Source organism: Pan troglodytes, chromosome 8 (genome assembly GCF_028858775.2).
Source record: "Pan troglodytes isolate AG18354 chromosome 8, NHGRI_mPanTro3-v2.0_pri, whole genome shotgun sequence".
NCBI classification, from domain to species: Eukaryota; Metazoa; Chordata; class Mammalia; order Primates; family Hominidae; genus Pan; species Pan troglodytes.
In genome coordinates, this window is record NC_072406.2 from 127377293 (window position 1) to 127403519 (window position 26227).

Sequence of the window (26227 nt, forward strand, 5' to 3'; positions counted from 1 at the left end):
CCAAGAGCTATCTGTGCTCCACCTACCACCAATGATGAGTTTTTCATTGCTAGCCTGGCAATGTATGATCCAGCTCTCAAACTCCAACTTATTTCTTACTTTTTAGTATACCATTCCTGAAACAAGTCAGAGTTTGAGTCCTCTGGAAAGCAGACTCTGAGGTAGAGTTTAGTATTCATGATGTTAATTGGGAGTACCCTTACAATCAATGCCTTTGCAAGAGGTAGGGGGATGATGCAGAATTGGACAAAGGGAGAAGTTGAGTTGTGATGCTCGATGGATAACCTTAGTCAACCCTGTAAGGATTGACTGAAGGCAAAATAATTGGTCATACTTCTCCCATGTTGGGCTGGAATGGCCAGGCCTTTATACCAATACATTGATCAGTCATTCAATATGGGTCATTCTAGGAAGGGTGTGCCCTTGAGTGAAGTGGGCCTGTGTTCCTCAGGCAGTTTGTGAGGTAGCTTGCAACTGACTCTTCACTGACAGCACTGCTAGCAACCGAGACTACACGTTTTTTTTTTGAATTATGATCTGGGCAGCATATATCCATGTCTACCAGAAATATCCAAACTTCAGATGATTGACACCAAATAAAAATTTATTTTTCACCCATTATACATGTTCATCATTGGTTGGCAGGGCAGATTTTTTTTATTATTATTATGCTTTAAGTTCTAGGGTACATGCGCATAATGTGCAGGTTTGATACATAGGTATACATGTGCCATGTCGGTTTGCTGCACCCATCAGCTCATCATTTACATTAGGTATTTCTCCTAACACCCATCAACTCATCATTTACATTAGGTATTTCTCCTAATGCTATCCCTCCCCAGGCCCCCAACCCCACACCAGGCCCCATTGTGTGATGTTCCCCCTGTGTCCAAGTGATCTCGTTGTTCAGTTCCCACCTATGAGTGAGAACATGTGGTGTTTGGTTTTCTTTCCTTGTGATAGTTTGCTGAGAATGATGGTTTCCAGCTTCATCCATGTCCCTGCAAAGGACATGAACTCATCCTTTTTTATGGCTACATAGTATTCCATGGTGCATATGTGCCACATTTTCTTAATCCAGTCTATCATTGATGGACATATGGGTTGGTTCCAAGTCTTTGCTATTGTGAATAGTACCGCAGTAAACATACGTGTGCATGTGTCTTTATAGTAGCATGATTTATAATCCTTTGGGTATATACCCAGTAATGGGATTGCTGGGTCAAATGGTAATTCTAGTTCTAAATCCTTGAGGAATCGCCACACTGTCTTCCACAATGGTTGAACTAATTTACGCTTCCACCAACAGTGTAAAAACATTCCTATTTCTCCGCATCCTCTCCAACATCTGTTGTTTCCTGACTTTTTAATGATTGCCATTCTAACTGGTGTGAGATTGTATCTCATTGTGGTTTTGATTTGCATTTCTCTGATGACCAGTGATGATGAGCATTTTTTCATGTGTCTGTTGGCTGCCTAAATGTCTTCTTTTGAGAAGTGTCTGTTCATGTCCTTTGCCCACTTTTTGATGGGGTTGTTTGTTTTTTTCTTGTAAATTTGTTTGAGTTCTTTGTAGATTCTGGATATTAGCCCTTTGTCAGATGGGTAGATTGCAAAAATTTTCTCCCATGTTGTAGGTTGCCTGTTCACTCTGATGGTAGTTTCTTTTGCTGTGCAGAAGCTCTTTAGTTTAATTAGATTCCGTTTGTCAATTTTGGCTTTTGTTGCCATTGCTTTGGTGTTTTAGTCATGAAGTCCTTGCCCAGGCCTATGTCCTGAATGGTATTGCCTAGGTTCTCTTCTAGGGTTTTTATGGTTTTAGGTCTAACATTTAAGTCTTTAATCCATCTTGAATTAATTTTTGTATAAGGTGTAAGGAAGGGATCCAGTTTCAGCTTTCTACATATGGCTAGCCAGTTTTCCCAGCACCATTTATTAAATGGGGAATCCTTTCCCCTTTTCTTGTTTTTGTCAGGTTTGTCAAAGATCAGATGTTTGTAGATGTGTAGTATTATTTCTGAGGGCTCCATTCTGTTCCATTGGTCTATATTTCTGTTTTGGTACCAGTACCATGCTGTTTTGGTTACTGTAGCCTTGTAGTATAGTTTGAAGTCAGGTGGCATGATCCTCCAGCTTTGTTCTTTTGGCTTAGGATTGTCTTGGCAATGTGGGCTCTTTTTTGGTTCCATATGAACTTTAAAGTAGTTTTTTCCAATTCTGTGAAGAAAGTCATTGGTAGCTTGATGGGGATGGCATTGAATCTATAAATTACCTTTGGCAGTATGGCCATTTTCACGATACCGATTCTTCCTATCCATGAACATGGAATATTCTTCCATTTGTTTGTGTCCTCTTTTATTTCATTGAGCCGTGGTTTGTAGTTCTCCTTGAAGAGGTCCTTCACATCCCTTGTAAGTTGGCTTCCTAGGTATTTTATTCTCTTTGTGGCAATGGTGAATGGGAGTTCACTCATGATTTGACTCTCTGTTTGTCTGTTAATGGTGTATAGGAATGTTTGTGATTTTTACACATTGATTTTGTATCCTGAGACTTTGCTAAAGTTGTTTATCAGCTTAAGGAGATTTTGGGCTGAGATGATGGGGTTTTCTAAATATACAATCATGTCATCTGCAAACAGGGACAATTTGACCTCCTCATTTCCTAATTGAATACCCTTTTTTTCTTTCTCTTGCTTGATTGCCCTGGCCAGAACATCCAACACTATGTTGAAGAGGAGTGGTGAGAGAGGGCATCCCTGTCTTGTGCCGGTTTTCAAAGGGAATGCTTCCAGGTTTTGCCCATTCAGTATGATACTGACTGTGGGTTTTTCATAACTAGCTCTTATTATTTTGAGATACCTTCCATCAATACCTAATTTATTGAGAGTTTTTAGCCTGAAGGGCTGTTGAATTTTGTCGAAGGCCTTTTCTGCATCTACTGAGATAATCATATGGTTTTTGTCATTGGTTCTGTTTATGTTATGGATTATGTTTATTGATTTGCGTATGTTGAACCAGCCTTGCATCCCAGGGATAAAGCTGACTTGATCGTGGTGGATAAGCTTTTTGATGTGCTGATGGATTTGGTTTGCCAGTATTTTATTGAGGATTTTCACATCGATGTTCATCAGGGATATTGGTCTAAAATTCTCTTTTTTTGTTGTGTCTCTACCAGGCTTTGGTATCAGGATGATGCTGGCCTCATAAAATGAGTTAGGGAGGATTCCCTCTTTTTCTATTGATTGGGATAGTTTCAGAAGGAATGGTACCAGTTCCTCTTTGTACCTCTGGTAGAATTCAGCTGTGAATGCATCTGGTCCTGGACTTTTTTTGGTTGGTAGGCTATTAATTATTGCCTCAATTTCAGAGCCTGTTATTGGTCTATTCAGAGATTCAACTTCTTCCAGGTTTAGTCTCGGGAGGGTGTATGTGTCCAGGAATTTATCCATTTCTTTTAGATTTTCTAGTTTATTTGCATAGAGTTGTTTATAGTATTCTCTGATGGTAGTTTGTATTTCTTTGGGATCTGTGGTGATATCCCCTTTATCATTTTTATTGCATGTATTTGATTCTTCTCTCTTTTCTTCTTTTTTAGTCTTGCTAGCGGTCTATCAATTTTGTTAATCTTTTCAAAAAACCAGCTCTGGGATTCATTGAGTTTTTGAAGGGTTATTTGTGTCTCTGTCTCTTTCACTTCTGCTCTGATCTTAGTTATTTCTTGCCTTCTGCTAGCTTTTGAATGTGTTTGCTCTTGCTTCTCTAGTTCTCTTATTTGTGATGTTGGATGTCGATTTTAGATCTTTCCTGCCTTCTCTTGTGGGCATTTAGTGCTATCAATTTCCCTCTACACACTGCTTTGAATGTGTCCCAGAGATTCTGGTATATTGTGTCTTTGTTCTTATTGGTTTCAAAGAACATCTTTCTGCCTTCATTTAGTTATTTACCCGGTAGTCATTCAGGAGCAAGTTCATTTTCCATGTAGTTGTGCGGTTTTCAGTGAGTTTCTTAATCTTGAGTTCTAATTTGATTGCTCTGTGTTCTGAGAGACAGTTTTTTTGTGATTTCTGTTCTTTTACATTTGCTGAGTACTGCTTTATTTCTAATTATGTGGTCAACTTTAGAATAAGTGCGATGTGGTGCTGAGAAGAATGTATATTCTGTTGATTTGGGGTGGAGAGTTCTGTAGATGTCTTTTAGGTTTGCTTGTTGCAGAGCTGAGTTCAAGTCCTGGATATCCTTGTTAACCTCTCTCATTGATCTCTCTAATATTGACAGTGGGGTGTTAAAGTCTCCCATTATTATTGTGTGGGAGTCTAAGTCTCTTTGTAGGTCTCCAAGGGCTCGCTTTATCAATCTGGGTGCTCCTGTATTGGGTGCATATATATTTATCATAGTTAGCTCTTCTTGTTAAATTGATCCCTTTACCATTATGTATTGGCCTTCTTTGTCTCTTTTGATCTTTGTTGGTTTAAAGTCTGTTTTATCAGAGACTAGGATTGCAATCCCTGCTTTTTTTTGCTTTCCATTTGCTTGGTAGATCTTCCTCCATCCCTTTATTTTGAGCCTATGTGCATCTTTGCACGTGAGATGTGTCTCCTGAATACAGCACACTGATGGATCTTGACTTTGTCTTTTAATTGGGGCATTTAGCCCATTTCCATTTAAGGTTAATATTGTTATGTGTGAATTTGATCCTGTCATTATGATGTTCGCTGGTTATTTTGCCTGTTAATTGATGCAGTTTCTTTGTAGCGTCTATGGTCTTTGTAATTTGGCATGTTGTTGCAATGGCTAGTCCCGTTTGTTTCTTTCCATGTTTAGTGCTTCCTTCAGGAGCTCTTGTAAGGCAGGCCTGATGGTGACAAAATCTCTCAGCATTTGCTTGTCTGTAAAGGATTTTATTTCTCCTTCACTTATGAAGGTTAGTTTGGCTGGATATGAAATTCTGGGTTGAAAATTCTTTTCTTTAAGAATGTTGAATTTTGGCCCTTACTCTCTTCTGGCTTGTAGGGTTTCTGCCGAGAGATCTGCTGTTAGTTTGATGGGCTTTCCTTTGTGGGTAACTTGACCTTTCTCTCTGGCTGTCCTTAACACTTTTTCCACCATTTCAAGCTTGGTGAATCCAACAATTATGTGTCTTGGGGTTGCTCATCTTGAGGAGTATCTTTGTGGTGTTCTCTGTATTTCCTGAATCTGAATGTTGGCCTGCCTTGCTAGGCTGGGGAAGTTCTCCTGGATAATATCCTGCAGAGTGTTTTCCAACTTGGTTCCATTCTCCCCATCACTTTCAGGTACACCAATCAATCAAATGTAGATTTGGTCTTTTCACATAGTCCCATATTTCTTGGAGGCTTTGTTCCTTTCTTTTTAGTCTGTTTTTTCTTTGACTTTGTCTTCTCGCTTTATTTCATTAATTTGATCTTCAATCACTGATACCCTTTCTTCTACTTGATTGAATCAGCTATTGAAGCTTGTGCATGCGTCATGAAGTTCTCCTGTCATGGTTTTCGGCTCCATCAGGTCATTTAAGGTCTTCTCTACACTGTTTATCCTAGTTAGCCATTCGTCTAATCTTTTTTTCAAGGTTTTTAGCTTCCTTGCAATGGGTTCGAACATCCTCCTTTAGCTCGGAGAATTTTGTTATTACCTACCTTCTGAAGCCTACTTCTGTTAACTTGTCGAAGTCATTCTCCATCCAGCTTTGTTCCATTGCTGGTGAGGAGCTGTGATCCTTTGGAGGAGAAGAGGCACTCCGATTTTTAGAATTTTCACCTTTTCTGCTCTGGTTTCTCCCCATCTTTGTGGTTTTATCTACCTTTGGGCTTTGATTTTGGTGACCTACAGATGGGGTTTTGGTCTAGATGACCTTTTGTTGATGTTGCTGCTATTCTTTTCTGTTTGTTAGTTTTTCTTCTAACAGTCAGGTCCCTCAGCTGCAAGTCTGTTGGAGTTTGCTAGAGGTTCACTCCGGACCCTGTTTGCCTGGGTATCACCAGCGGAGGCTGCAGAACAGCAAGTATTACTGCCTGATCCTCCCTCTGGAAGCTTCATCCCAGAGGGGCAGCCGCCTATATGAGGTGTCAGTCGGACCCTACTGAGAGGTTTCTGCCAGTTAGGCTACATGGGGGTCAGGGACCCACTTGAGGAGGCAGTCTGTTTGTTCTCAGAGCTCAAACGCCATGCTGGGAGAACCACTGCCCTCTTCAGAGCTGACAGACAGGGACTTGTAAGTCTGCAGAAGTTGTCTGCTGCCTTTTGTTCAGCTATGCCCTGGCCACAGAGGTGGAGTCTAGAGACGGTAGGCCTTGGTAAGCTGTGGTAGGCTCCGTCCAGTTTAAGCTTCCTGGCCGCTTTGTTTACCTAGTCAAGCCTCAGCAATGGCGGATGCACCCCCCAGCCAGGCCGCTGCCTTGCAGTTCAATCTCAGACTGCCCTGCTAGCAGTGAGCAAGGCTCCGTGGGTGTGGTACCTACCAAGCCAGGCACTGGAGAGAATCTCCTTGTCTGCTGATTGCTAAAACTTTGGGAAAAGTGCAATATTTGGGTGGGAGTGTCCCGTTTTTCCAGGTAGTCTGTCACAGCTTCCCTTGGCTAGGAAAGGGAAATCCCCCAACCCCTTGTGCTTCCCGGGTGAGGTGATGCCCCACCCTGCTTCGGCTCGCCCTCTGTGGGCTGCACCCACTATCCAACTAGTCCCAATGAGATGAACCAGGTACCTCAGTTGGAAATGCAGAAATCACCCATCCTCTGCGTCGATCACACTGGGAGCTGCAGACTGGAGCTGTTCCTATTTGGCCATCTTGGAACGCCTCTCCAGATTTTTTTTTGTCATTATTTAGGGACCCAGGCTGACAGAAGACATAGGCTTTCATTGCTAATCAAATGCCTCCAACCAGAAACACAGATATTCCAGTAGCTTGCATTACATTGATACATTCAACTTCTAGGGATTGTAAGAGTATAATTTTGTGCCAGAAGGAAAGGAACTGAAATATTTTATTGAACAGCACAAATGTCTATCAAAAGTATTGTATGTAATTCTTTTTTAAACTTTTAGTATAATTGAAGATGATGTCTTGGAGATAGTAATAAAGCTGTCACTTCCTACTGCTACATGTATTGAAAGGCAAATAACTTCTAGAAGTAGAATTATGTTTTATTATTATTTGTCTAAATTAATTGCCTTCATGTATAATTACATTACTATTACTGTGCTGTAATGTTTCTCTTCTGCAGGACTTGTGTACTTTAAAAACAAAACAAAAGAAAACCAGAACATGACTGAGAGCATAAGCACTATTTTGTAAAGAGTGGGATTAAATGAAAGTATACATACTTAAGAGTGAAACCCTCTAGCTACCCTTCATCCACTTAGGGTCTTCCTAAAATGCTGTTAGTCCGATTTATGGTTTCCAGGCAGGAGACTGGAAAATTATCTGAAGGAATCTGACCAGCCTAAGAGAAAGCATGTAGAAATACTGACATTTGGAGGTCTCTAACTGAAATGGTTCCACCTGATCAGAATCCCAGAGGTCAACATGTCCTTCTTAAGCACTAAATTCCTAATGACTCTTGTGGTGCCTCACTCTTAAATTTGCAGCCTGTTATTATTTTGACAATTACAAAAAGTTACTAAATTTGACCAAAATGTCAAACGAGTAGGAAAAAATAAGAAATTAGGGGAAATAAAGATAATCCACAGAGGAGATTATAAGTTAAATCTTTATGGACAGAAGATGTTACATTTGTGAAGCAAAATGTGAGATTTTAATAAAAATAGTTAATTCAGAAAAGAAAAAAATGAGCTCTTGGAAATTAAAATTAGGAAAACAAATCAATGATTTGAAGATAAAGTGAAGAATCTCCATAAAGTATTATGAATAATGGACAAATGGAAAATAGGGTAAAAAATGAGAAATTTAAGATGACTGTTCCAGAAAACTTTGTATCTCAGTAATAGAATTGAAAAAGCAAAGAACATAACATTTTAGACAGGAAGGAAATTATCAAGTGAGTAATTCAAAAAATATGTTTGGGATTGAAGTACACAAATTTTAAGACTAAAAGAGCCTACTGAGCCCCAGAAAAATAAATACAAAAGACTCACAGCAAAGCTCATTACAAAAAGACAAAAAGAACTTAAAAACTTATATAGAGAGAAAAGAAATAGGACAAATAAATCATGAGACTCGATAGCATAGTGCCTTACAAAAGCAATACGAGAATCCAGAAGAGTGGACTAATACCTTCAATATCTGAAAATGCTTTCCATATTAGAATTCTAACACCAATCAAATCATACTAAAAGTGTTAGAGTGAAATAAAATTATTTTTTAGAATTGCAGATTCTCAAAAATATACCTCCAATGTACACTTTATTTAGATACTTTAGGATTATATCTCCTATTGAAGTATGAGATTAAATAAACAGATGAAATCTAAGAAATGGAATATATAACAGAGGAGAAATATGGAGGGAATCCTTATGATGATGTAATAGGCCTACAGAGAAGTAAGTTCAGATTGGAGAAAAAAGATGGAGTTTCAGGAGGGATGTCTTTACAAAGTAAATGAAATTGCCAGATAACTTGATGTATTAGAAGATATTGAGAAGAAATGTACACATCTGGCAAAGGGTTGGGGGAGAAATAGCAGTAGATATACAGAAAGGTAAGCAAAAAAGTGAAAATATAATTTGTGGAGAAAGTAAGTTATTTAAGAATAAAAATGTAGTATGCTACCTGGCTTATCTGTGAATAATATCACAGATATATACTATCAAAGATAATAAAAACTGAGCATTAGCTGAGTGTGGTGGTGTGTACCTATAATTCCAGAAACTCTGGAGGCTGAGGCAGGAGGATTGCTTGAGCCCAGGAATTAATTTAGTCCAGCCTAGGCAATACAGCCTAGGCAATATAGCAATTCCCCATCTCTAAAAAACAAATAAGAAACTGAATATTGCTCTAAACAAAATTATAATATAAATGTATAGAGAATGGAGGGAGAGGAAATATGTGTGTGTAAGTCTGTGTAAGAGCTTAATCTTCACCATCTGAAGAAGGAAGTCAGGCATATTATCTGAAACTGGGAACTAGGCATGCTGTTTAGAACAGATGAAAATACAAGAAACAAAAACAAAAACAAACTCTTTATAGCTGTTTATTTAGAATTAAAAGTGCTTACCTCCATGATTCTGGAATATGCTTTGGGAAGATAGGGGGCAGTGGATTTTTTTTTTTTTTGATAAACCTTGTAGAAATATTGGACTTTTGGGCTTCACACATGTATATATTTAAAAATGATAAAATAAAAGCAAACTATAACAGTACAGAAATTAAATGATGCACAAGTTAGTGGATCAAGGATAAATGTTCAAAAATTGGGAAAATTAGTGCATTGACATATACTTGGAAATATCTGGAAAATATGATATATGGGAAAAATTAAGTTTGATGCTTACCAGATATACAAAAATAAGTTCCAAAAAGATTGAAGACCAAAATAGTAAAAGCCAACAGAAAAACCTTTACTGGAAAATTAGAGATTATTTTTAAAATCTCAGTTTACTGAGTAAACAAGCACAGATCATAAGGTGACCTAAAGGTAAGACCAACTTTCTGTAAAACAAGATTTCATAAACTAAGTGAAAAAAAGATGCTGTAGCATGGAAGAATATATGGTAATACATATAGCCAGCAAAGGATTAGTATCCAGAATATTTAATCAAGAGTCCTTTAAATTATTAAGAAAAAGACAAAAAGCAAATAGAAAAATGTGCAAGTCTTAAACAATGATTTCATAGAAGACTAAAACAAATAACCTATACATGTGAAAATAAGTTGACTCACCAGTAACTGGAAAAATGTAAAATCAAACCATTCATTAGATTGGTAAAAATTTTAAGTCTGATAGAACTACATGTTGTAGAGAATATAAAACAAGAGGAACTGTTGTACACTGCTAATGTGAGTCAACACAACTACTTTGGGGAGCAAATTGGGAAAATCTAGTAAAATCGAAGTTGTGTCTTTTCTTATACCTCTTGGAAATCTAGAGAAACATTCAAAATATGCACAAGATACATATAAGAGTGAATATACCAACATGACTTGTAATAGGAAAAAATCTTAAAAAAGGCTGATTATTAACAGCTTAATGGGTAAATATTTTGTGTAGTCATAACATGGAAAACTCTAACATGGTTACAATGAGCACACAGTACCACTTGTATCTATAAATTTAAATGAGCTGTTGAATTGACATTTCTCCAAAGATATACAAATGTCCAATAAGCACATGAAAAGATGCTCAGCATCACTAATCATTAGGCAATGCAAGTCAAAACCACAGTGATATACTAATTCATACTCATTAGGATGGCTATGATAAAAAAACAGAAGATAACAAGGGTTGACGAGGATGTGGAGACATATGAACCCTTTTGCATTACTGGTAAAAATGTAAAATGGTCCAGCTACTATGGAAAACAGAATGGCAGTTTCTTAAAAAATTGAACACAGAAATACTATATGATCTGTTAATCAAATGGACCTCATACAAGTTATTTACCTTCACGTAGGTCTGATTCTTCATTTCTAACATAGGGTAATACCTGCTCCATCAATTTCACTGGATTCTTATGAAGACCATTTTAAGATATGCGATGAAAACACTTTGGAACTTTTATGTGTACTTAATTTATAAAAGTATACAGTTTATACTTTATATAATTTCTTTTGTACCAACCTAATAGTGCTACAAACATATAATGTAAATTTATTAAATTAACTCTAACATGTAAAATTGGCAGTCTTAATCTTTATCATAGGCCTCTATAATAATATTTTCTAAAATGTGATCTTCAGAGCATTGACTCTTGAGGATCTTAATAGGCATTATGTGAAAAGTGCTTCTTTGGACAAAACATTGGGAAAACACTGTGTTAAATAAAGTTAGGTTAGGTTTCTGTACCTTTACACTCTCTCTTTTGAGAATATTTAATAGGCAGATATACCATGTGGACTAAAAAGACAGATTATGCAAACTAAACACTTTTGGGGGAGATTTGTGTTTCCTGGATTATACTTTAGCATATACAGGTCAACATATATTTTATTGTTCTCAGTCTTTCAGCATCATTTTCTTTTTTTTTTAAATTATACTTTAAGTTCTAGGGTTCATGTGCACAACGTGCACGTTTGTTACGTATGTATACATGTGCCATGTTGGTGTTCAGCATCATTTTCTAAACTTACAGTTTTGGTTTTTATAATTTTTTGATGTTCATTAATAAAATATTGAGTTGAAACCAAATTTATTTTATTATTGTTATAGATGTAATTACTTAAATAAGAAAACAAGTAATTCATTACTTTAACTTTTACAACTAACTGTACTTAAGATTATTTTCTTGTTCCATAAAGGCTTTTACCTAAACAAAATTAATTTGTTTTAAAAAATCTTGTATCTATATGCTTTTATGAAATACCAAAGCATGCCTTTATAAATATGACATTTCTAAGAAGTTGAAATCTAAAACACTGTATTGAGAATGTTCCTAGTCACTGAATGATGAATTATTTTAAATCTCAAATTTACGTTAGTATATATGTCAGTTCTGAGTTTATATTGAAATAATACACATTTTTCTTAACCACTTTCCATAGTTTCTATATAGTTCATAGATTATTTATGATTTTCATTTTTTATCTAGAAGTTTTGCAGTTAAAATAATTCCCTTCTACATAAAAAAGCTTTTATTTTGAGAATTCAAATCATTAAAGTGATTTAAATGTTTTATCCTGATGATTATATTTTTAGGTATTCTTTCAGTGAACATTGTGTATGCCATTGACTTTTGTATGCATACATGTCATATTTGATTTAGTATTTAACTTTCAAATAGGTGTGCCCTATACTGACATTCATAAGTTTTACTTGGAATATTTAATAAATATATGTCTTCGAAATTATCTTCCAATATAAAATACCTCTAAGTTCATTCTTTTCATTTTCTTGTTCTCATATGCTTAAAATTATTTGTGAGAATTCTAGGCAAGAGTTATTTTTATTTAATGAATAATGTTAGTTGAGTAATTACACTAAATTGTAGGTCATGGAAAATTAATGAGAATTTTTTTTTTTTGCTTCCTGCTTGTGCATAGTATATCTTTAATTCGGCCAATGATGTTTTTATATTATTTGTCTTAGTTTATTCTTTTATTTCATTTTTTGTTTTTCTGTTTTCTTTTTTCTAGCTTGTGATGAATGGAAAATACTACCAAAACCAAATCTTCATAGAGATGTCAACAGATTTGGACACTCTGCAGTAGTCATTAATGGGTAAAAGAAGCACATTTCCAATTTTTAGAGGGTCACTTATATCAGTCATACTATCCTCATATTCTTGTATTCTTTTTGAAAATTATCATTGGTACTTAATGGTATTGGATTTTATGCATCTCTTCTCTACCATAGAATACATTTTGATTTGTCAATCATATCTTTTTTCCTTTCTTGTTTAATATATTTAAGGGACATGGGAGTAGGTAAAGGAAAGGTGCTGAGATAAGACATCAGATACCCTTTTATGTCATCCTGCCTTCTTTTCTTTTTCCAGAGATCAGATAAGGAATGCCTCTTGTTTTAAAAAGATGGAACTGAAATGATAGAGAGGCTAGCTCCATATTTCTATCAAGGAGAACAAGGAAAGTGAGAAGAATTAGATTCTCATTTTAGTTCTGTCATTTACTAAATGTGTGATTTTTGACAAGTCCCTTAACCTCTCTGGACCTTAAAATCCTTATATCCATTGAGAAATTGGACTCAATGGTCATTACATTGCCTTCCCCATTTAAGTTAATATAATTTTTGTATTTCTATGGCAAAAATTTGGTAATTTGGAATCCAGTGACAGTAAACAATCTGCTAGCTCATTTAGTGGCTTAACATTTGTAAATCAGAATGACCTTTTTATAAGCCCATTTTATTACCACCTTATCCTAAATATGTAAAAATTCTCCACTATTGCCACAAAATGACTTAACCACAATGAAACTGTGTAACTGATATCAATTGGCTGTCCAAACAGTAATACATGAAAACTGTGAAACATAAAACCTCTAGGGTTCTCCGGTTGATTTTTATTTTACTTTTTTAAAATAATAAAAGACATTCTTGAAGACTTTTTTGACTGATTCAATTTATTATGTTAATAATATTTTTGACATGAAAAATATGCTGTTTTAAGGGCATTGGCACTGCTTGGTATTAATTTAGTATTGTCTAGGCTTCTCTTTCCAGACTGAATTAAAAAAATCTTTTTGATTATTTTACTCTTAGTTTTCTTATTTTAAAAGAATGAAACACCATAAGAAGAACTCGGTATCTAATTTCAAAATTCTGTGTCTATATTGAAAAGTTATAATTCTAGATAGCAGTTCTAAAGTGTGTCTTGTCCATGTATAGCTATTATCTATTTTTTTAAAACATTGTTTTCTACATTATTAAAAAATACTTATTTTTCTGACAAAGGAATATTGTATATAATCGTTTCTTTTCCTTTCTTGTATTAACAATAAAACATGTTTTGAAGACTTAGTGTTTTCTTAATATATTAAGATTTATAGAATATTTCATATTTTGTCTGGAAAGTCTTCAAGAAATTATATAGTAGTTCCTCTGGTGTTTTTATATCATATTTTATGCTAGAAATATGATTTTAAAGAACAGTACTAACAGAAGTACTTAAAAATAGTATAAAATGTATATTTAAATCTATGCTTATTTTTATAACTAAATCATTAGATAGGGACTTTTAGTAGCATTTCTTTAAGATTCTTGTTTTGTTTTTAATAGGTCCATGTATATATTTGGGGGATTTTCTAGTGTACTCCTTAATGATATCCTTGTATACAAGCCTCCAAATTGCAAGGCTTTCAGAGATGAAGAACTTTGTAAAAATGCTGGTCCAGGGATAAAATGTGTTTGGAATAAAAATCACTGTGAATCTTGGGAATCTGGGAATACTAATAATATTCTTAGAGCAAAGTGCCCTCCTAAAACAGGTAAATTTCTTTTTCTTTTCGTCTTTGTGGCAGCAAAATTTCTCTTCTACAGAAGTAGAAATATCTTCTGCTTATAAGAATTACTTTAGTAGCTACAGAAATGAAAAATTTCTATTACCCTAATTAGGAATTCTAATGTTTGAACCTAGTGATTAATAATTTAATACATTTATTAGCTATTTTTAGCTTTATTTTTGAAATCTGTATATATAGTATATATATCAATATTTTATATATAACATTGTCATATATATGAATTATTTTCTAATATAATTTTAAAATGCTTTCCATCATTTCTAAGAAGTGCTGTTAGATTCAAAGAAATAAAATGAAATAATTTATTTTCCATGTGGTATTTTTTTTTCTTCCTGAATTATTGCCAAACCACACCATAAATTAAAAAAATGTTACAGCATTTCATGACTAATGATCTGGTTTTATATTTCTTATAAAATGGTGAATAAATAAATGAGACTTATGAAAAGTTACCAGTCAATTATTAATCAGTTAGCTAATTAATTATTTGGATAAATATTGTTTAGTTTTTTAAGTGCTGAGAGTTTTTATACATTTTTGCAGTTACAATTAATAAATGTATTTTTAAGTTTTACTAATCTATATTAATTCAGATGTCTTTTATATCTTTAGAAAGGATGATAAACAGTATTTGTTATGATGTTTTCTTTTGTATGTATAGTAATACACTTTGTTCAGTAAAATATATGTAAATCCTTTGACTTTCTCTAAAATATGTAAATTTATTTATTTTAGTTTATTTTTTGAGACAGAGTCTCACTCTGTCACCCAGGCTGGAGTGCAGTGGTGTGATCAAACTCTGTCTCCTGGTTTCAAGCAATTCTGCTGCCTTAGCTTTCCGAGTAGCTGGAATTACAGGCATGTGCCACTATGCCTGGCTAATTTTTGTATTTTTAGTAGAGATAGGTTTCGTGATGTTGGCCAGGCTTGTCTTGAACGCCTGACCTCAAGTGATCCGCCTACCTTGGCTTTTAAAAGTTCTGGGATTGCAGGCATGAGCTACCGTGCCTAGCCCAAAATGTGTGAATTTAAAATGGCTGTAGGATCCTTGTATATTGAATAATTAAAATGGGGGTAAAAGGTCTCGAAAATCCTGTAAACACAATTGAACTACAAAAGTTGTCTTAATCTTTAGAAAACTTACTTTGAAATTGAAGGTCATTTCTTTGGTTAAAAAATGTCTTAGTGATTCTTAATGATTCTTAAATAGATATTGTAAATTAAGAAGAGTAAGATTTTCTTTTCCGTGCTGATATATTGTCTCCCATTTGTATTATAGCTGCTTCTGATGACAGATGTTACAGATATGCAGATTGTGCCAGCTGTACTGCCAATACAAATGGGTGCCAATGGTGTGATGACAAGAAATGCATTTCAGCAAATAGTAACTGCAGTATGGTTAGTATTTATGGGTAAATGGTGCTGTAGTTACAACAGACTGCTGCTTTATGATCATTAGCTTACCATTTAGTAGCACTGTAGAAAAAAAGCACTTTACACATTAAGACATTTAGAAAGTATATAGGGAATCATTCACTTCTTGGCAAATTGTGAAGTTAGATTGGTCTGTTGTTCAAATTTGTCAGTCTAGATTCCATTTTGGATCCATCAACTTTACTTCTTTTCATGGATGAGACTGGGAACATTTTTTCAAAACTTATATTGAAAAAGACTATAGCTATAAATGTTGTCTTCTGTTCCTATGAAAATAAAATTATATAGGTAGGTATTGAAATAATTTCCATTGGATTCCTGTCAGACATGCATTAGTGGTCGTGTGGTCTAGTGCTTTGTTTTCACACTTTGTGTGTAAGTTTAACCTGAGTTTTTGGTAGTTGTAGTTTCTCTTTTAACTGTCTATACATTAGTGGTTCTCAAGTTGAGGCAATTTTGTCTCACAGGGGACATTTTGCAGAGACATTTTGGTTGTCACAAATGTGGAGCTGCTATTGGCATCTAATAGGTAGAAGCAAGGGATGCTGCTAAACATTCTACAATTTGATAAGATTTTTAAACGTCCTTTTTCATCTAAAGTAGAGTTTTAGCACTATTGACATTTTAAGCCCTATAATTATTTGTTTATTTGTTGTGGGAGGGCTGTTCTATATATTGCAGAATAAAAAAACATAAAATATTTATGGCAGATGAAAATGGGTTAAGAGAAGCAAAAATTAAGATTTTAAGTGGTAACATCTAAACATTCTATGTTATGTAGAAGATATCAACAAATTGAAGGGAAAAATTTTAAAAAGTAGTATTTAGTAGAATTAAAGATTTTTTTGTTTTGTTTTGTTTTTTTGAGACAGAGTCTCACTCCATCACCCAGGCTGGAATGCAGTGGCATGATCTCGGCTCACTGCAACCTCCACCTCCTGGGTTCAAGTGATTCTTGTGCCTCAGCCTCCTGAGTAGCTGGGATTATAGGCAAGCACCACCATGCCTAGCTAATTTTTATATTTTAGTAGAGACAGGGTTTCACCATGTTGGCCAGGCTGGTCTTGAACTCCTGGCCTCAAGTGATGTGCCCACCTCAGCCTCCCAAAGTGCTGGGATTACAGGCATGAGGCACTGCACCCAGCCCAAAGATTCTTTCATGGGCCTATAGCTTGAGTAAAAATAAATAGCATGGATACATGTTTCCAACTGAATATAATGTATTATTTTTTCTTTTTTGGAAATTTTATTACTGAAAGTATCTACTTGTTTTTCAAGATAGCAGGCGGAGGTAAAAGGCAAAGAAAAGGGAGTTGAAACTAAGTAAAAAATTTGATTGTATAATTTAAAAAATTCTTCACTAATTAATAATTCAAAATATGTAAGTTTTATGATTTTAATCTAATATTCAGAACTTAAAATGGAGGGAAATTTGCAGTTACTGACTCATTAGATTGAACCCTTTTGTTTTCATACATACTCTGTTGTTATATACTTTCCAGTGATACAAGTTGTTTTAATAACAACATATACTTCAATTTTATTTGAGTTTTAACATTAATATAACATGGTTATGCTTTGAAAATTTAAATTACATTTGAAGATATCCACTGATATTCATCTAATGGGAGTTATTTTAGTAGAAGTCGGAGTTAAATAAAATAAGACATGGGAATCAGGGACTTGTATTACAGTTCCTCAGAGAAACAGAATCTGTCTATATATATATATACACACATACACAGTTTATATATATAAATAAATAATATATATTTGTTTATATATTATATATAAATATATAAACATATTTGTTTATATATTAGTTTATATATTATATATAAATATATTTGTTTATATATTATATATAAATATATTTGTTTATATATTATATACAGATATATAAACAAATATATAAATCTATTATATATAATATATGAATCTATTATATAATATATAAATATATGTATATTATATATAAATATATAATATATATTTGTTTATATATAATATATAATATATGTGTGTGTATATATATATATAATGAGATTTATTATAAGAAATTGGCTCATGTGGTTATGAAGGCTGAAAAGTCCCAGGATCTGCCGTCTGCAAACTGAAGACCCAGGAAAGTTGATGATGTAAATTCTACTCCACATATGGAGGCTTGAGAACCAGGAGTGCAGATGGTGTAAGTGTCAGTCCAAGAGCAAGAAAAGGCAGAGAGAGGAAATTCTTTCTTCCTCTACTTTTTTGTTCTTTCAGGCCCTCAATTGCTTGGATGACGCCCACCATAGGGAGAGCATTTTACTTTACTTGGTTTACCAATTCAGTCTCATGCAGAACTGCCCCCTACAGACATATCCAGAAATAATGCTTAGCCTAATATGTGGCCACCCCATGTCTTGGAAAAGTTGACACATAAAATTAACCATTACAAGTCTACCCCTTGTCAACTTGGCACCTATACATATCTATATAAACCATACTTAATTTTCAAATGAAGATAATAACAAGGTCATAATTCTACCTAACATGATACAAGTATCCTGTGTACAACTGGAAAACACATCAATCTCTTTCCCAGAAAAGGAGGTAAAGTCCTGGAGTGATATTTACTCCTCTCCTTGATATTCTGTAAATTAAATACTATGATGTAAAATCAACAGTACTTAAATTCTGATATGAGCATCTTATGTTACATGATGAGGGAATAAGAGAAGAAAGAAAAAGATATTACACACACACACACACACAGATGTATTCTTAGCAAAATGAGGAGGAAATACAGTCCTTATTTCTGTAACTGATCATGTGGTTGTAGCTAATATTTATACATATTTTTTTTTTATTATACTTTAAGTTCTAGGGTACATGGGCACAACGTGCAGGTTTGTTACATATGTATACATGTGCCATGTTGGTGTGCTGCACTCATTAATTCATCATTTACGTTAGGTATATCTCCTAATGCTATCCCTCCCCTCTACTCCCACCCCACGACAGGCCCCGGCAATTCCTCAAGGATCTAGAACTAGAAATACCATTTGACCCAGCCATCCCATTACTGGATATATACCCAAAGGATTGTAAATCATGCTGCTATAAAGACAAATGCACACGTATGTTTATTGCAGCACTGTTCACAATAGCAAAGACTTGGAACCAACCCAGATATCCATCAATGATAGACTGGATTATACATATATTCTCACCTAACCATTTTGTATTTCCTTTACCTTCAGCAAGCACCTTACCTGCTTGTGGTTTTTTTATCTGTTGGGGTGACTCAAACCTTTATTCTTGAAGGGTCATTCTTCATTAGTAGTCCTGCTTGAATTGGATTGTTGTAGTTTTCCATTGATCTTAATCACAGGGTAATATAATTTGGACATTTGTCCCTGCCCAAATTTCTGTTGAAATATAATCCCCGGTCTTGGAGGTGGGGCTTGGTAGGAGGTGTTTGAATCACAGGAGTGGATCCCTCATGAATGGCTTGGGCCATCCGCTTGTTGATAAGTGAGCTCTTGCTCTGGGTTCACTTGAGATCTGGTCGTTTAAAAGTATGTGGCACCTCCACCTCCATTCTCACTCTTGCTCCTATTCTGCCATGTGAGATGCTTACTGCCACTTTGCCTTCTGCAATGAGTAAAAGTTCCCTGAGGCCTCTGCAGAAGCTGGTGCCATATTTCCTGTAAAGCTTGCAGAACTGTGAACCAACTAAACCTCGTTTCTTTATGAATTACCTGATTTCAAGTATTCCTTTATAGCATTGCAAGAATGGCCCAACACACAGGGTGTAGGGTATGGTAATACTGAAAGACGCCATAAGGGATCTCTTGTGTTTTAGACATATTCTTCCTAGCCTCCTGTGTGGCTAGTACAGTTTCCCTGTACTAGAAGCAGTCACCTCAATGAGCACAGTAACTCTTCTTTGACTGATGATTTAGAGGTGTAAGGAACCCAAAGTGGCCAAGTGGCAGTCTTAATTTCCAATTCTATGGAATCAGTGTTGTGTTTTCTGGAAAAAATTCTTCCTTCCTCTGGAATTAAGACATCTAGGTCAGCAAAGAATAAGGTCACAGGAATAGGAAGAAAATTTTTGCTAATGAATTACTAGGGGCGGTAGTGAGTAGTACCACTCCCATTTCCACCCCTTGATTATTGGACCCATAAATGCTGGCTGTGAGAGAAAAAGCACCATATATTGGATGCCGACTCAGAGCTTATATGGCTTTCTGGAGAACCCTTCTGTCAGCCTTGCAAGGTATTACTACGTAGCTGGCACTGTAACTGAATCATCAAAAGCCCATTCCACTGTTTTATGAAATGAGTTGCTTGACAATTGTAGGGAACATGATAAGACCAGTGAGCATAGGCCCATTGCTGTCCTCCATGTGCTGTGACATGAGTTCCTTGGTCAGAAGCAATTCTGTGTGGAATACCAAGATAGTAGAGAAAGAATTCTGTAAGTTTACTGATGGGAGTTATGGCAGAAGCATTGTGAGCAAGGAAGGCAAATCTATAGCCAGAATAAATGTCTGTTTCAGTAAAAACAAAATGCTTCCCTTTCCCTGATTGAAGCTTTATCAACCTTCCTCCAGGTAGCTGGCTGATTACCTAGGGGGATGGTACCATATCAGGAGCTCAGTGTTGGTTTCTGCTACTGGCATATTGGGTACTCAGCAGTGGTCATAGCCAGGTTGGCCTCGGTGGATGGAAGTCCATTTTGCTGAGCCCATGCATAATCTCCATCCCTGCCACCATGGCCACTTTGTCCATGAGCCCGTTGGGTAATGACACAGGTGGCTAGGGAAGAAGGTATCCACAGAAGTGGTCATCTTATCCATGTGATTATTAAAATACTCTTTTGCTGATGTCACCTTTTGGTAAACATTTACACTGGATACAAGTATCTTCACTTATTTGCCATTCAGTGAGATCTGTCCGCATCCCTTTTCCACAATTTTTTTTTTTTGTCACCAATTTTCCATTCATGTTCCTTCCAAGTTCCTGACCATACAGACAAACCATTGGCCACAGCCCATGAATCCATACATAATTGCACATCTGGCCATTTCTTCTTCCAAACAGAATAAACAATGAGAAGCACTGTTTGATTTTGCCCACTGGAAAGATTTCCTTTCACTAGTGTGCTTCAGGGAGGTCCCAGGAAGGGATAGCAGAACTTCAGCAGTCCTTTTTTGGGTGGTACCTGCATATTGTGCAGAACCATCTGTAAATGAAACCAGTCTTCTCTTCCTCTGTCAAGTGATCTAGGGAACTTCTCTTGAAGTGATAGGTCAGACTGGGAGAGAGAAGGCAGTGTGGCAGAAGTGGGGATCATGGGCATTTGGGCCTCTTCGTGTAACGTAGTTGCTCGTTCAGGGCCTCCTTGAGCCTGATCATGTATATACCACTTTTATTTGATGATAGAGTGCCACTGTGCATACCCAACCTCATGGGTTGGTGGGTCAGATAACACCCAGTTCATGATGGGCTGAAATCACATAATTTGGTGACCCATGGTTAAACATTCAGTTTCTATTAAGGCCCAGTAGCAGACTAAGAGCTGTTTCTGCTAAAGGAGAGTAGTTATCTGCAGAGGATGGTGATGTTTTGCTACAAAATCCTAAGGGTCTGCACTATTATTTGCCTATAGGGGCCTGCCAAAGGCTCCAAACAGCATCCTGTCTGCCACTGATATTTCACGTACCATTGCACCTGCAGGATCATGTAGCCCAACTGACAGAGCTTGTATAGTAGTCTGGACCTGTTGCAGAGCCCTCTCTTATTCTGAGATCTACTTGGAATTCGCAGCTTTTTAGATCACTTGGTAAATGGGTCAAAGTAACATACCCCAGTGAGGAATGTGTTACCTCCAAAATCCAAAGAGGCCTATTAGACATTCTCCCTCTTTTTTGTTTTGGTTATAGGAGGGGCCAGAGGCAACAACTTAACATTCACCTTTGAAAGGGATATCTTGACATGCCCCATACTGCCAGACCCCTAGAGATTTCAGTGAGTTAGAAGGCCCCTGAATTTTAGATGAATTTATTTCCCAACCTCTGACACCAAATATCTTGCCAGTAAGTCTAGAGTAGTTGCTACATCTTGTTCACTAGGTCCAATCTGTGTGATGTTATCAATATTATGGATCAGTGTGATGTCTTGTGGAATAGAAAGGCAGTTAAATTCCTCAGAACTAAGTTATTACATAGGAGTGGAGAGTTGGTATACTCCTGAGGTAGAACAGTGAAGGTGTATTGCTACCATTGCCAGCTGAAAACAAACTGCTTCTAGTGATCTTTACTAACAAATTTCAAGAAAGAAGCACTTGCCAGATGTTTAGCTGCTTGCCAGTTTCCAGGGAATATGTTAATTGCCCAAGCAATGAAACCACATCTGATAAGGCCATTACAATTGGTATTACCACTCGGTTAAGCTTATGATAATTCACTGTTATTCTCCAAAATCCATCTGTCTTCTGCATAGACTAAATAGGCAAATTTCATGGGAATATGGTGGGAATTACCACTCCTGCATCCTTTAAGTCCTTGATTGTGGCACTAATCTTTGCAATCCCTCCAGGAATGGAGTATTGCTTTTGGCTTACCATTTTTCTACATAGAGGCTGTTCTAGTGGCTTCTTCTTGGCTTTTCCCTCCATAATTGTCCTCACTCCACAGGTCAAGGAACCAGTGTGAGTTTTCTTTGAGCTGCTGAATATGTCTATTCCAATTATGCATTCTGGAACTGGGAAAATAGCCACAGGATGGGTTTGGGACCCAGTGGGCCCACTGTGAGAGGGACCTGAACTCCATTGATCATCTGGCAGTCATAAGCCTCTGACTGGTGGCCCACAGTGATGTTTTGGGTCTCCTGGAATTAATGTCAGTTTAGAACCAGCATCTAGTACTGATACTGATTATTTCCCTTTCCCCAGTGCATAGTTAGGATTTAGTAGGATTTCTATATATTTTACTCCTAGGAGCAACCTCATGCTCAACTCACCAATGCCATAGATGTAAGCAAGTCAGACTATTCCAATTGCTGCTTTAACTCTGCTGTTCATCATAGTAACCTCACCCACCTTGCCTTTGTTAGTTGAGTGCTGCTACCTAGCCCCTGCCAACCTAGATCCAATTATTCCTTTTGCATTTATGTTTCCCAATTCAGTGGCTGCACTTCCCACTGCAAGGCTGGGCATACAGAAAACAGCAATCATGGAGCTCTTCAAGGATGCCAGTGCTCCCCTCCCAAGCTTATTCCTTTCAATATTGGTGAAAGATGTGTCTTCTGGACCCTCTCAGTGAGGGTGAGCAGATCTTAAAGGACAAATCCACTCTAACATTCCAATCTCCCTAAGCCATTAAATGTCTTCTATATTAAACCAAGGCAGATCCAGCATTTCCAAGTCACTCACTGTGGGCCACCTTTTGGTCTATGTTTTAGCCAACTAACAAAAAGAGCCCTTTCTAACTCTCCAAGCTATAACATCAAATGTATAATTTCTGCTTAGTGAGCCCATATCAATAAATTTTGCCTGATCCAACTTTATGTTTCGTCTATCATTTTCCCATACTTTTACCGTTCTGGAGGCTGGGAAGTCCAAGATCTTGGTGGTAGTAGATTTGGTATCTGGTGATGGCCTACTTTCTGGTTCACAGATGTCTTTTCACTGCTTCCTCCCCTGGTAGAAGGGGAGCTCTTGTGTCTTCAACCCCTTATAATGGTGTTAATCCCATATATGAGGACTCCACCATTATGATTAAATTACGTCCCAAAAGTTGCACCTCCTAATAACATCACATTGGGATTGGGTTTCAAAATATGAATTTTGGGAGATGCAAACATTCAGTCCATGACAGACATTTACATATGAAAATACAACATATCTGAGTGAAAACAGACATATCTTAAAAATTGTATTATGTAAATTGCTATCAAGTATTTATAAAGTGGCGTTTTGCTTTATATTTTATTCGATGATGATGTGTTAACAAGGAAAGCATTGGGTGAGATAGTGTAAGAGAGCAGATGGTACTCACTTGTAATTTAGAATTTGATGTAATGTGTCCTTTAGACAGTTTTATCAGAATGTCTTGTGATTAAGCTAAACCAAATGTTAATGGCAAAGAGAGGTCTTTGGGATTTCAGTCTAGATTATGTACATTGATATCCTATTTCATATAGGTCAAACAATGTGCTTTATTCTCACATATTTTCATTACAATTTACATGTCAGTATATTAGAGTGAAGATCAGTAGAGTAGTGGTTACTATTCATAAGCATGTCTGGTTCATTAGGCCAAAAATGCCAGCTATGTTTCAGAATAATAGCTTTCTTTTACCATTGATTAACTTGGCTCTATGTGTGATTGAAATATAATTTCATTTTTTGTACTTGTTTAGTATCAATAAATGACTATATTTTTCTTAATGAAGAGCAGTAGAGTTATTTGGATGGAGACTCTGTTACCATTGTTATTCTAAAGATTGACATAAAACTATTATTCTTTTTCTTATTCCAACATGTTTAGCCATTCTCATGTCGTTTTTATAGGTTATTTTATTTATCTGATACTTCAGGTAAATTTAATTATTTTTAGTTAGCTATCAAATGTTTAGAACTATACTGTAATGATTATATAGAATAATGCTAATATTTATATACTATATGAAAACAAAAAATTATGAATCAGAACAAATAACAATAAGAAAGTATGTTTCTAATGAAAATGAAGTGGTTGAAAAAGTCATAAAATGATTTTAAATTTACAAAAATGTATCTTCTGTAATTTTTTAGGATGAATAAAGATAAAAATTATATCTGGGTACTTTTTATCTGCTACTTTACAGTAAGTGTAAAATGCTCTAATAGAAATTAGCACCTTTGGAATGGAGGTAATGGCAATGTATTTTATGAAGGAAGTGGCTTATAAATAAATACTTGGTGAGTGACATTTAAAGTCTCTAAGTGGTTAAAAATTGCTTCAATAAATTTTATCTATAGGATAGCTATAACTTAATTTTAACTCTTAACTTTATTGAGTGAAAACAAATATTTAGCTCCATTACATGAGAAGGCCTGAGGTATTTATACCTATAGTCAAAACAAAACAAAAAGATTGAGGTGGGGGCTCAATGTTTAGCATTAAATCTTTGTATTTTTTTTCTTATAAAGTAGAGCCACAGGAAAAGCTGAGCCAAAAATTTTAATATCTATTTTTCATGAGTTAGGTTTTATCATAGGTATTGATAATATGTGAATTATCTGAACCTGGGTATATGTAAGGAACCACCATCAAAGTTTCTACATTGTCTACTTTTTTTCTTTCTTGGAAATTAACTTTTAATCTCTCAATGCCAGGATTAGTTGAAATATGATTACATTATGTAGATTTGGAAACAAAATAAAACTTTTGCAGATTCTTTGAAGCCTCAATGGAGGAAATGTGACAGATATATACAGAAGAAATCTCAATCAACCAGAACCATTATTTAGTGTCTGTGGAAGTAAAATTAGTTTGAGTTGTGACAGTCATTTATCTTTTTATATTGTATTGGGTTTTGATAAAGCATCTCTTTACCTTTTACTACTTTTCATTTCTGCCTCATTCCCAGGGGTCTGCATGATACTTTTATTAAGACTAGAACCATTTTATGTCATCATTAATGGAAATGACTTTGTACATGACTTTATTTTTTGAATTGGAAGGCTGTTTTTGAATTCACTGGAAAAAGTTTTCATTAGATGGTACCTGTTTAAAATTATGTAATTTGCACACTTCATTTTTTAATAAACATTCATTCCAATTCCAAGAACAATAGTTTAACTTGTTAAAAGAAAAACTTAGGACAAAATAAATTTAGCAGAGCTTATTTGAACAAAGATTGATTCATGAATTGAGCAGCATTCTGAACCAAGAGCTTCGGACACCTCCAGCTATCAATGTGGGCAGGAAGTATTTTTAGACAGAAAAAGGAAGTGACGTTTAGGAACATCTTGATTGGCTACAGGTCACCATTTGCCCTATTTGGGCATGGTATGATGAGGCATTTGCCTTGTATAGAAATAGTCTGATCAGTTGGCAGCATGTGTTTGGCTGAAGCTCAGCTGCTGTGATTAGCTGAGACTAAGCTATCTGTTGTAAGAATACACTCATAAATTAGGTTGCAGTTTGTTTACATACTAAATCAGGCCAAATTTAATTTAATCTCCCCTTTTGGCCAGCTGTCAGTTTTGAGAAATTGACCAAAAACCTTAGGCACTAATACTACTTTCTGTCACTATCATAATGGACTTGTTTGGTCTGAATATGGAATTCACAATTTGCAATGTCAAGTCAGTTGGATGATTTTTTTATATTCTCTTTGTGTTTTTATTATTTTAACTATAGTGAGACCATCTGATGTATAACAGATGGCTGCATATGAACATATAAGACTTGAGAGGGGCCGGGCACAGTGGCATACACCTGTAATCCCAGCACTTTGGGAGGCCAAGGCAGGTGGATCATGAGGTCAGGAGATCGAGACCATCCTGGCTAACATGGTGAAACCCCGTCTCTACTAAAAATACAAAAAATTAGCCGGGTGTGGTGGTGGGCGCCTGTAGTCCCAGCTACTCAGGAGGGTGAGGCAGGACAATGGCGTGAACCCGAGAGGTGGAGCTTGCAGTGAGCCGAGA

General features: G+C 35.8%; 1 protein-coding gene across 11 annotated transcripts in view; it reads left to right on the forward strand.

Annotated features, from left to right (window-relative positions):
- The window catches only part of ATRNL1 (attractin like 1), an 853639-nt gene that overhangs the window by 159502 nt on the left and 667910 nt on the right, over nucleotides 1-26227 (forward strand). For all 11 annotated transcript variants that reach the window (XR_010147020.1, XM_016919435.4, XM_016919433.4 and 8 more), the window contains exons 11-13: nucleotides 12259-12343; nucleotides 13859-14067; nucleotides 15383-15501. Coding sequence is in view for 10 of the 11 variants with exons in the window: in XM_016919435.4 (XP_016774924.3) it covers nucleotides 12259-12343; nucleotides 13859-14067; nucleotides 15383-15501 (413 nt within the window). In the remaining variant the exon portion in view is untranslated. The remainder of the gene's footprint in view (nucleotides 1-12258; nucleotides 12344-13858; nucleotides 14068-15382; nucleotides 15502-26227) is intronic.